This window comes from Erpetoichthys calabaricus, chromosome 8 (assembly GCF_900747795.2).
Source record: "Erpetoichthys calabaricus chromosome 8, fErpCal1.3, whole genome shotgun sequence".
NCBI lineage: Eukaryota > Metazoa > Chordata > Cladistia > Polypteriformes > Polypteridae > Erpetoichthys > Erpetoichthys calabaricus.
Window position 1 is genome coordinate 165781349 of NC_041401.2, and position 12624 is coordinate 165793972.

At 40.1% G+C, this 12624-nt stretch overlaps 1 protein-coding gene across 7 annotated transcripts in view; it reads left to right on the forward strand.

The window, feature by feature from the left end:
• The window catches only part of hspg2 (heparan sulfate proteoglycan 2), a 517600-nt gene that overhangs the window by 337053 nt on the left and 167923 nt on the right, over positions 1-12624 (forward strand). For 6 of the 7 annotated variants that reach the window (XM_051930340.1, XM_051930335.1, XM_051930339.1 and 3 more), the window contains 4 exons: positions 182-289; positions 4768-5040; positions 7443-7541; positions 9372-9455. The exons of the other annotated variant lie outside the window; for it this stretch is intronic. In XM_051930340.1, the coding sequence (XP_051786300.1) occupies positions 182-289; positions 4768-5040; positions 7443-7541; positions 9372-9455 (564 nt within the window). The remainder of the gene's footprint in view (positions 1-181; positions 290-4767; positions 5041-7442; positions 7542-9371; positions 9456-12624) is intronic. 7 annotated transcript variants of the gene reach the window in all.

Below are 12624 nucleotides of genomic sequence, written 5' to 3' on the forward strand. Positions count from 1 at the left end.
TACCCCCAGCTTGTTCACTTTAGTGTCTTGCTTTTGCTTTTATGAAATAAGCTGATGAAATTTTAAAGTTGCAGTGACAGTCGAAACAAAAGATTGGGGGATCTTTGGTTTCAAGCACTATGGACACAGTACATGAACTGAACAGCATTTATGTAACAATACCCTGTGCTGAAATCTTTAGAAAGATTTCAATTTGACGGAGGAACAATTGCGCAAGGATGCAGTCATCTGGGACTTAATGGACTCCATTAGGAAATCAAATCCCAGGACAAAGCGGGCCATCCCTAAGGTAGAAACTTATGGAGCATGGGTTGTTGTCAGTGGCATGACCCTAACTGGCAATGTGTGCTTGTGATGAGTGCTTCTGCAAATCATGAAGGTATGGCAGCAGTTATCCCTACTTTGTGTTATTTTGAAAAAGCATGATTAAAGGAGTAGTCTTACTTACATATAGGCCTGTCCTCTGTAGGTCTTTTGATGCTTACATTCCTGATTTTTTTACTATCTGCCATACTGCACTTTCTGGTAATCATTTGGGTTTTCTCTTTTTACTCACTAGAGTTGTGTGTGAATGCTAACCTTGTCCCCTTATTGGTATATATCCTGTCAGACAGCAAGGCATTGCAACTGGTTTGTGTCTTCTTTTGGTCATCGTTGTTTCAGCTTTTTGCTGCATCAGCATCTGCACTCTGTAAATGCCAGAACTCCCTAGTCAACTTCAGGGATTCTACTTTCTGTGATTTTCTTTTTTTAGACTTTAATAATTTAATGAATCAAATGTCACATTTTCTGGTAAGTATAAATGGATCACATTTCAGAATGAAATTACTATTACAGTTATGAAGTTATTCAGTTCATACTGGTGCCGCTAAATGTGAGTAAGAAGGTGATTTGGAAGTCATAAGGATGTAAGAAGCCCTTATGTGAGAAAAAGTCATATTGTTGATACCACATGAAAGGAAAAAATGGCTTTAAGTGAAGGTGAGACTTAAGTACAGTTTGGTATCTTGGATGTGGGTCTCAGTGGGGCGAATTAAGAGGCATGGCAAAAGCCAAAAGCTTGGGGTGCCAACCAGGCAAAACTCTGTTTTTAATTTCAACAAAAAATAAAGAAAGTAATGTAAATTATGCACCCGCAGGTGCACTTAATGAGGAACAATTCGCTTTAGTTGGTGCTCTCTTCTAATGCACTGTGTTTCTCAATGTACTCGGTATAATGGTCAGGTCCGAAATGAGACACCACCTTTTGGGAGCGTCTTTCTTTTATACCGGGCAGACTGGAAGGGGCATGTTTCCTTGGCTTTGTACTAGACAAGACTGTTAGAGACACACAACCTTAGGTGAGCTTGGAAGATGATCATCTGGAGCCCATGCATGACAGGGTGAACAGAGGTCTTGAATACAGATGAAGTGACTCTGGATTAGCATTAATCTTCTTGTGCTTGCTTTATAACTAGGTTTTCAATCTGAGGCTGCGATGATATTTGAGTCCTCCTTGGCAGTTGTAAGCCTTTTAATGTGACCTTTGAGATGCAGTGGCATACAAAGGCGGGTGCGGTGGGTGCGTCCCGCACTGGGTACCAGCTCTAAGGGGGTGACAAAAAATTGCCGGTTTTGTATTAATGCGCCTTTTTGTTACATAAAGTAACATATCAAATAATTTACATGGGCTTTAACAATCCCTAATTGCAGCAAATTGTGGGTGAACGATTTGATGCTATAATGATTTAGTATTATCGTGTGGTGCGTGGGGGGGGGGGGGGGGTGTTCTGTCTTGTTTCTTTTGAACTGTGCTGGTGCTCAAGTAAACAAACAACTGGTCCTGTGACTCATTGTCTCATCCCTGCCACAAATATATTATCGCCCCAAGTCGTTCTGTGCAACAAGATGATATTTTTAACCCAAACATCATAATAATATAGTCGGCGCAAAACGTTTTAGACAGTGGGGTGGGTAGGTATTGTCCGCTCTAGGACTGACCATAAAGTAAACATACTTTAGGATCGTTCTACGAGCGAACGGACAATATCTCCCTCCCCATCCCACTATCTTAAGGCCCCTATATATACGAGCCGGGACACACAACAAAATCATGTGTCACAATTCTGGTTAATTGGCGATTTGGTGTAATTTTTGGCGACAGAGGCCAAGAAGGGGCAGTATTGGGAAATTATCAATAGCGTTCTCTTGATCTGTTCTGTTGCATCATGTGAGAGGAGTTTTTCGAAACTCAAACTAATTAAGAATTATCTCAGATCCACTATGAACCAAGCACGACTCTCTAGCTTAGCCATTTTGTTAATTGAAAATAGTGTAGCTGAAGGTATCTATTTTGATGACGCAATTTCAAAATTTGCAGAACAAAAAGTTAGAAAGAAGAGATTCTAAGTATCATGTTAAAGTACAGTTTGTTGGATTAGAGCCTAGAGAATGAAACTTGTAAACAATTGAGTTTTCATTAAATTGTATTATAATAATAATAATAAAGTTATGCACTAGGTAGTATCACTATGAAAAAAGATTTCTCACATTGTACATTAAACTGGCTTATTAATAAAAAGGCATTTTACTTTTTTATTATTCATAATAAATTGTTTACAAAATAATTAACATTATGCCCTCTTTACTTAACCAATTGAATAAAAAAATTGCTTTCTCAATAAATTTCATTTTATATTTTGGTGGACATGGGGGTGACAAGTTTAAACTCTGCACCGGGTGCCACCAGACCTTGCTACGCCACTGTTGAGATGATAGCCTGAATGCAAAGGGTTAAACAGAAATTATATGGCAGTTTTTAATAGAGTTGCCAAAACTGCATAACCACAACAGAAGTAGTCAAAATCATACATGGATTGTAGTTATTGTGGTTGTCAGGAACGCTAATGTTTTATCGTGTTATTGGATCACCTATAATGTGCACCTAACACGAAAGGTACCAACATAACCTCTTACGTTGTTTTTGTAATGGGGGATAGAAAGAAATGTCACAACCAGATAAGTAACAGTTACCTGTAACCTCTCACCTGCCTTATCGTCCTTATTGTACCCTAGGGACCTCTAATGGCAGGCTGCTCGCTGTCTGGGACTGTCTTTTGTTTTCATTCTTTTACTTTAATCCAGTTTACCACCAATAGAAGACTTCACAATGTGTCCTTTGTGGCCTTAAGAGACTGTAGCTAGACGAGGAATGATCAATCAGCATTCAGCTGCTCTAGTAATTAGTAATTAGACAGTGGCATTACGTTTAATCATTAATTTTAAATCTACATTTATTTGCATAACAATAGCAGCAAATATAAGCAATACAAATAATTCTAAAACCTGGGTGGTATATGCAGTCTTCATCAGTCTTACAAGACATTTCCCAGATGGCCCAATTCCTTACTTATTAATTATATATCCTTTTTCAAAAATTTAAAGAAAGATATCTAGCCTGAAACAAAGCTACTTTGCAGGTGTTCAGCAGCTAAGCAGATAAAATACTCCATTTGAATGCCCATGGAAGTTTCAGAAAAGCAGCAAATGAATCAGACATGCCGTTCTTGCAATTAAGCATCATCCATCCATCCATTTTCCAACCCGCTGAATCCGAACACAGGGTCACGGGGGTCTGCTGGAGCCAATCCCAGCCAACACAGGGCACAAGGCAGGGAACCAATCCTGGGCAGGGTGCCAACCCACCGCAGCAATTAAGCATCAACTGAACTGAAAACTGAACTGAGACTATTATTGAATAAAAGTTCTAATAAAACACAACCACAACGTCTCCCCATCTCTCCCAAATTAAGCACACATAATTGGCTTACTGTCCCCTAACAAAGTGGCTAACACTTTTACAGTTTCTCAAAACACAGGAAACTTATCATACAAGCTCAAGGTTCATTCCCAAGGTGAATCCAAAGCTGCACTAACCAGCAAACAGACTGGCTATACAAAACATTCTAAGGTCCTGAATTGTCGTTCAGGTTTCCCAGAATACACTTCACTCTTTTTCAGTCTCACAATTCTTCAGGCCTTGGCTGTTTACCTGCAACCTGTCCGTGGAAAAGGTTAAAGCATGCAAATATTAACAGTAAACATTGCAGTTTAGCCAATCTTTCATTTTAATGCAAATTTATATTTTTGTGTTTTTTCTTATAAGTTTTAATCTTCTCTAAGTTCAAAGTAGTTATTTCATATAAGGAATGCAGAAGTTTCTAAGGTTAAGAACACAGATGTTTCAAGATAAGGTAGTAATACTAATCATGGTACCTGGTAACATGTTGCATGTTGATGAGCACATGCACCAAAGAATTTAGCTGTTTTCTCTACATATGAAAAAATGAGCCTATAAAGTTTATATGGTAGTATAAACCAATGAAAACGGAGTCTGCAACATTGGTCCACTGAAGTTAGTGTCAGCAGGTATTGTGCTACCTCACTGGTGAGGAGGTATGGTGATGATACAGCAAGCTGCTAAAGGAATAAGATGCAGTTCTTTTGCTGCTACTTGCATTAGTTAAGAAAGACTTGGGAAGTGTCTTGTTGTCTGGACCTGAGGGGACAGATGTGGCCTTCTGGCAGTATCTTGCCCTGTAAACTACAGTGTTAAGAGTGTTTTGCATTGCCTGTGAAATGATTCCTTTATTAAGTAATGATAGTGTTTATCGGTGTGAGATCAAGGGAGCAATGTTTTGTTTGCATGGAGTTCTTTTGCATGCAGCATGCCCTCCTGTTACTCCTTCTTCAGCACTCTCATCTTCTTTCACTTGGTCATTTCTTCAGTCCCCAGCTGAAATAGAAGAGATGAAGCGTCTTGATGATGAGATTTGGGAGCTCATATCCAGCTTCTCCTCCAACTCCTTACCGCCTTCCCCAGCTCCTGAGCTAGCCCCACCACAACTAAGTTCTAAAACCCAGTCTAGCCCTTCTGCTACACGTTCTTCTTCCTCATTTCATTCTCCCCCTTCTAGCTTGAGTTCCATTGCTAGGGCACAGCGGCGCCCTTCTCCCCTGGCCGCACCTCCAGGATACTCTTCTAACCTACATGATTTCAAGGTACGTACTTCCAGGAGAGCCACAGCACATATTTTTTAGGGTACCCAAGTGTTTATGCTCACACTTGAGCTGCTTGATGTGAAAGTTCTGGAGGTTTTCTCAAACAGTGCCAGGACTTTCTTCAAAGGCAATAGTCATCTGTAAATTCCACCTAACTTGGGTATATTTGATGTTTATATGTGACAGTCTGCTAGCCTATTTGGCCCATACAGGATGTCTAGTATGGGTCAAGCCAGACTTCAGGATGGCTCACATCATAAAAGTATAGGCATGAATAGGCCTCTGGACCACAATGGAGTTTGTATACAAATTAGCAAGTGATGGTTGATGGTAGATAAATGTGATTTTACAAGAAAACATTACAAGGTTTACTTACAAACATGTCAAGATAGTGGGTTGCCGTAATGGTACTGCTACCTCACAGCCCCCAGAGTCCTAGTTTTGAATCCTGGCATGGACATTTCTGGTGTGTAGCTTTTACATTGTGTCCATTTTTTTCCTGATGGGTACTGTGGTTTTACTCCCACATTTCCAAGACATGCTTGTTGTGTTAATTGGTCAGTCTAAACTGGCACAAATATTATTAATGAGTGTCAGTCTGCACATGCGTTTGCCCTGTGATGGACTGGTGCCCTATCCAGTGTTGGTTTTTACTTTCCTCTTTCTACTGGTGGGATAAGTATCAGTGTTTCACAATCCTCAACTGGATTGCCAGGTTAGAAACTGGGTGGTGGATGGACAGATGAAGGCAATTTAAGGTAAACTCACAAAGTGCACCATTTAGGTTTATTTACATAGGAATGCACTGTATGCGTCCCAGTTTGGGAATCAGGCAATTTCACTTGCTAGGAAGGTGCCCATGGATAATGTTGGCAGCTGATTTAATGTACCTTATCTACACGCAGCCTCAAGGTCAGCAGCCATGTTTTTTAATACGGTGGTCTTAGTCTGGAGTTGCCACATGGCAAATCCTCAAGAGTGTGTAGAGGAATACTTGCAAGCTGACAGCTCAATACCATACACTTTTAATGTGTACACATAGGCAAGATTGCCTAAGCTACAATATTGTATGTCCTCTGTGCATATGCATCTCAGAACTGTTAACAATATTTCACCTTAGATGCATTTTCTGCAATGTATGATTAGGCAGTGTACCACCAACTGACCCGGTAGTTCCTAATTGGGAGACTTTGACATTCCTGAAGCTTTTGTGGGGTCTACCTACTAATCTTAAGCAGAATGGTGAATCATTACTGTAGTTCTGTTTTATTCTTGGATCCTCCATAATAAGTACTATCTGTCTAAGATAAACATCAGCGACACCATCAAACCCTTTACCAAATGTGTCATCTTGTATCATTTGACCTGAGCCCATATGTTCTGCACATATGGATAATGAGTCACACTTATGACTGCATATCCCATTGCAATTCCTGAACCACTTCTACCAGAGTACAGAGTTTCAGGCCTTCTGGGGTGTGCCACTCCTTACCTGTAATTTTGCAGCAATTTGTGTGTCTGCATTCCTTGCATTAAGTTGATTTTGTTTAAAATAGGTGTAGAGGTGTGTTAGGCTGTTTCTCCAGTTTGTGATTTTTGACAGATAGGATATTAAGGTTCTTCCAAACCATTCAGAATATCCAGTTTGGTGACTTGAATACAGTAATTAAACACTGGAGAGGTTTTCTGCAGTCGGTGGAATCAGCACTTCCACATCTGAGGTCACTCTTCTCTACTAGAAAGGTATACAGTAAAAGAACAGATGTAAGTGAGTGAGGATAAAGGCATTTATGAAACTATTGGTGTGGGGTCAAACAACTGGATGGTAGTGGTAAAACCACTGTATATGAAACTCTTGATACAGCAGTCAATATACAGACTCCCTCACGCTTGAGTTTCTTTAATCTGTGTAATGTACAGGTGCCAATGTGTGTGTTTGTCCACTTAGCAGTAGGTTGGGTAAAGACTTGGGCACACAATTTAATTACAATAAAGATCAACTGACCTACATGACTACATAAGTATTTAACTTTGACATACAAGTCAACATTTCTTTAAATGAATGAGATGGTTCATAGAAGTTAAGGTTCGGCTACTCGGCTGTAGAGCTGTCCCTGAACAACACTGTGTAGAGCTTGACAATGCAAGAGACTCTAACATTAAAGTTGCTTGAGATGGTGCAGCCATGACCTGAAGATGCCTCCTGTGTGTATATTGTGGAAGGAAAATCTAATGGTGCACCCAGGATCCTCTGAGGGTCTTAAACATCACAACTGGCTGGACCCAACCTTGGTATACCCCTTGATGTGCTAGACATCTCTTTTGAGGACAAACACACAGAAAATGAGATTTTGGTGAGGTGGTTGTGCTGCTGATTTACTGTCAACTACTTTTTCCTTCAGGTGAATCCTGCCATACAAGTTCAAAGGCAGGAGATGACAAACGGTGCGCCGAGGCAGTCTATACTGCCACGGGGCCACAGACCTGTCGACAATGACCAGGTAGCACCGGGTCACTGCACTTGCCTGCCTATTCTGAAATAGCATGTGTGTTATAAACATTCAAACTGCTTTTTGATGGAGATGCAAATTCGTGTGCTCTTCTTTAACATGAAGTGGTTCAGCAGTCGCTCATTCACACACGCTGTCTGCAGAAGCTTTTCCTCTGCTGGTTGGTTGCATGTGTTTCTGTGTTAGACGCTTTCAGAGTGCTTTGGGGGTGTACTGTATGGAGCCTCCAAAATAAACTTTAATCTGTGGTTACTTGACATGGGATTAACCCAACTAACTTTTTGAATTAATGTATACACCGTGTGAGCAAATTATTAGGACACCTGCTTATCCATGCACATTTCTAATCAGCCAATCATGTGGCAGCAGTACAATGCATAAAATTCTGAAGAAAGATCTCAGGAGCTTCAGTTAATGAAATGCTCTGTGGATGAGAAAGGTCAGTGGAGAATGGCCAGACATATTTGAGTTGACAGAAAGGCTACAGTAACTCAGATAACCACTCTGTACAAATGTGGTGAGCAGAAAAGCATCTCAGAATGCACAACCTGTTGAACCTTGAAGTGGATGGGATACAGCAGCTTAAGACCACATTGGGCTTCAATCCTGTCAACCAACAAAACAGAAAGCTGGACAGCTGAAGACAGGAAAACATAGCCTGGTCTGATGAATCTCTTGTTCTGCTGAGGCACACAAATGGTCCGGTCATTTGGTTACTATAGCATGAATCCATGAATCTAACCTGCTTTGTGTCAATGATCCTAGACTGGTGGTGGTGGTGGTGTAATGGTGTGGGGAATGTTTACTTGGCAAACTTTGGGGTCATTAATGCCATCAATCATCAATTGAAGGTGCATCCCTTCATGGCTACAATTTACCAATCTTCTAATGGCTACTTCCAGCATGTCACAAAGCATTAGTAATTTCAAGCTGGTTTCATGAAGATGACATTGAGGTCAGTGTTCTTTGGTGGTCTTCCCAGCCACTGGATTGAAATCCAACAGAACACCTTTGGGAGGTGCTACAACGGGAGATTCGCAGCATGAATGTGCCACTGCAGAAATCGCATGATGTAGTCATATCAACATGGACCGGAATCTCAAAGGAATGTTTCCAACATCATGTGGAATCTATGCAATGAAGAAGAGAGTCTGTTTTGAGAGCAAACTGAGGTCCTGCCCAGTATTAGTACAGTGTTCCTAAGAATTTGCTCAGTGAGTGTGTGTCAAATCATTTTCCTTTATTTAAGGAGATTTTCCTAATCAGAACTATTACAAAATTGTTTAGAAGCACTTCATTTTACAGTAGAAGAGGAAACACAAAGCACTTTCTTGTAATCAATGAATTATTAAATCTTTATTTTATACAATATCTGTTACGTTTAAATCAACTTGATTATATTATTCTGGCTTTCTATTATATAATGACAATATCAAGCTGCAAAGTGAAGTCTTCAGGGCAGTGCACTGGGCTTAACTTTTTCTGCATGAGATTATGTTTATTTGTGTATTTATTTGGATTTTTTGAAAAGTTTTAGGTTGGCCATGCATGCATTATAGCTAGTGTTCTGCACAACACATTTTATTTGTAGTTAGAGCCATTAAATGAAAAATGTGAAGGTTTCTTTGATCTGCCTGCCTGATCTTATTCATTCTTATAGACTTTTTGTATGCAATACATGGGAGCAGACATTCAGCTCATGTGGCAGGAGGTCTCTTTCCATATTGTTTCCTAATGTTTTAACTCATTGCTTCCTTTCTCTGGCCAGTATGTCTTTCTCATTCTTTCTTCTTTACCTGTCTCATCTTTTTACTTCGGAAGTATGCTTTGGTCTACAAAGGTTTCGGTTTGCTTCCTGAAGGAACCTACTACTGGCAATTGCCACAAGAGTTTAAAGGGAATAAGGTAAAGAAAATTTTAAAAAATACCAAACTGTTATGTGCTGTTGAGCAGGATGACCGTTAGATGCTTAGGAGGCTTATGTCTGGGGTGTAATGGATGAAAGAGGAGACCACCACAACAAAAACATAGCTTTCATGCTATCAAGCTGTTTTGTTGTTTATTTTTTCTCTGTCTTTAGAAAACTGTTTACTTTTATAATAATTGTTCAGTATATTATTAATTTGATTTGATTTGTTGTTGATTGTTCTTTAATGTACATAATATAAAAATATAACCATTGTCTTGCGGTTTACTCCTCAAATATCCATCCCCATATCTAAGTTTACGAGAAAGTCTAGGGGAGAACACTTCTGATTTTTTTTTTTTTGCAACGCTCATAGTAAAGAGTCCTTCCACTTAATTGGATGATCTTTATACAGCCATTAAAGATACTTGGACAGGTGATAACATTAGAGGTGCTACAACAGTGAAGAGAAGATTTGTTCTGATCCAGTCAGCATTGATTAGAACAGAATGGAGTTAAACAGTAAGGCTTGATATGATGAAGTTTAGTGTTATCACCGAATGTCTAAATCATGATAGAGGTGGCACCATTAAACAGCCTCAAACTTCTGCTTTAACGAGCAATTTCATGCTAATTTTATAGTTTACGTGTGTAACTTAAAGGCATGGCACTGAAGAAGCAATCGGTTTGTAGTTTCATATCTCCATCCTTGTGAGTATTACTGAGGGAAAGTTCACGCAACAAATTATATAAGCAAAACAGAAAAGCAGTAACTGTATTGCTTTGTAACTGTTAATAGTGTTTTAGTAATTCCTGTACGGAGTTCTGCTTGGTCCTGCAGCAACACAATAGATAATAAATGTGGTCTGAACATACCAGCCTGGGCCATACCACATTTATCTGGTCTGTTGATTCTTCAGACTATGCAGTTATAGTGTAGATGTGGGCGTCTTTAAGGTTGGCAGTCCTGTAGTCCGAGCCATAAAAGTCATGTCAATAAACTACTGAAACAGAATGGGGTTTGAGTGGTCAGCTTACAGGGTCTACAACGTTTTTTACTTATTTACCATTAACAGAAGTGCCAGAGCCAGCATGGGCCTTGATTCTTTGGATTTGGTGGGTTCAGGTGGTTTTGATAGTGGTTAGTAGTCAGGTGAGCAATGGTGTAATAGTAGCTACTGTGACCACAAACCACAGATACAGTAATACCCAGTACACTTTACAATGAAATAAATGATACTTTTTTACCCAGAAAGCACCTCTTCCAAATGCCTTTCCAAAACCAGTTGCAAATACACAAACATAGAACAATTCTTGCTCCTTCTCTCCTCTGCTGCGTGTTGTCTGCTGCCTCCCAACTCTTTTTTAAGCTGGACCCGGAAATGTTGCCGGTGTCATGCTGTATCTTCCAGGAAGCAATTCCAGGCAATAAAGAAAGTAGGGAGGTCCTCCGCCAACAGTGCTCTTTAACGATACCCAGGGACACTCATAGGGCTGTACTTCTGAATTCCAATTCCCAAGCATCCCTGCGGGTGTCCTGACCGGGTTCCCATGTGCCACCTATCGTATTGGGGATTGAACTGCTCCCGACTCCCGGCTATCTGTGGTTTTTCCATTAATTAACCCCAGCCGGGAACAAAGTTATTTATTTGTTCCACCGGCCCATCATCGTGGTGGCCTCCAGTGTGGGTAATGGCTTCTTCTCTTTTCCGGTACAATACACTACATAAGAAGCATTGAAGCAACCGTGTGATGCCCAAAAGCAGCAATAAGCTGTAAGTAATAGGCAAGCAGAGCAATCATGGGCATGAAAGTAGTAGCACCAGCATATTTTGTGGTGCAGATAAATGGACTAATTTGTAGCTTGTGTTGAGGAAAATCATTTCTATAACTCTTACACATCCTGCAAACATGGTTCTAGAAGATGCAACTGTGTTGAACTTATCCTTGAAAGAATGCTGCAAGATTACAAATATTACAAAAGCATTTTATACTGACTTTTGTCTATCTGAAAGCAGCCTAGGACCTTAAGTATAAGCATCATCTCATTATTAAGGTTAAGATCATCCTACTTGACCTTTTAAGTAAATGTATTTGTGTAAAGATTTGCATGCTGTCAGTTATATGCTAAAGATGCTCTTGTATATTCATACCTAAAAAAAGTTTTATCTGAACAAAGAATTGTTAGCATATCAGTGGTTACAGTGCAGGATAACTGTCTTACAAGATTTGCTCAATAGATGTCTTTATTCAATTAATTTCTTATATACCTGCCGGAGTATAGAAAGCCTTTGTATAATAGTGCAGAGGGGAGCTGGGGACCAAGGATCTTTCAAAAAGCCTATCAAAAGTTGCATGATGTGTGTTTTATTTCTGTCTGTCCTTTTTTCTCTACCATACATGTGTCTGGTATAACAAAAGACAAAGGAAGATTATAGAGGTTTGGGGCACAGGTGATGATCCCTATATAATGTTTGGCAGGAAAAATAACAAAAGTGATTTAACATTCATCAGATTAATGTCCTTCCAGACGCGAGTCTACTGCTAGACTGACTCAATATGGCGGTACTAGTTGTCATCAAGCAGGAAGACCAGGTGATCAGAAACTATAAACTACATCATGGGTCTTTCAGCTGTCAGTTTTCTGACCTGTGGTTGGAGGAAGAGGAGAGGAATTAAAAGACAGCGCCAACTCTGGACTCGGGGTGAAATTACCCTTCGATGAGCCCTGAAGTTGTGCACATGTGTGGCACTTTCTCTACGGGTAGAACCTGTGTTCATGAAACTGAGATCCCCAGCATATTTGAGTGTCTGTCTGTAGTCTTGGACTCAATAGACCACAAAGAATCCTCTCAGTGTAAAGTAGACTTGCTTGGTGATTTTGTAGAAGCCAGAAGTAGAAATCAGACTGGACTGGACTGGACTGTACTGTGAGTCAGTAGAGGTGGCCAATCAATTGTCTTTATCTCCTATCTTTATTGGAAGTCTAGAGTCAACCATAGTGGTTAACAATGACCCAGCGGTCACTTAATACACAAACACAATTGCATCCAGGAAGAAGATGCCTCCTTGTAACTGTTAGCGCCTCAATGAGCACATAGGATTCAGTGGTGTTGCATCGGTGCCAGCAGAGCCAGTAGCCAAGTCTCAGTTTATCTCAGTCCATTT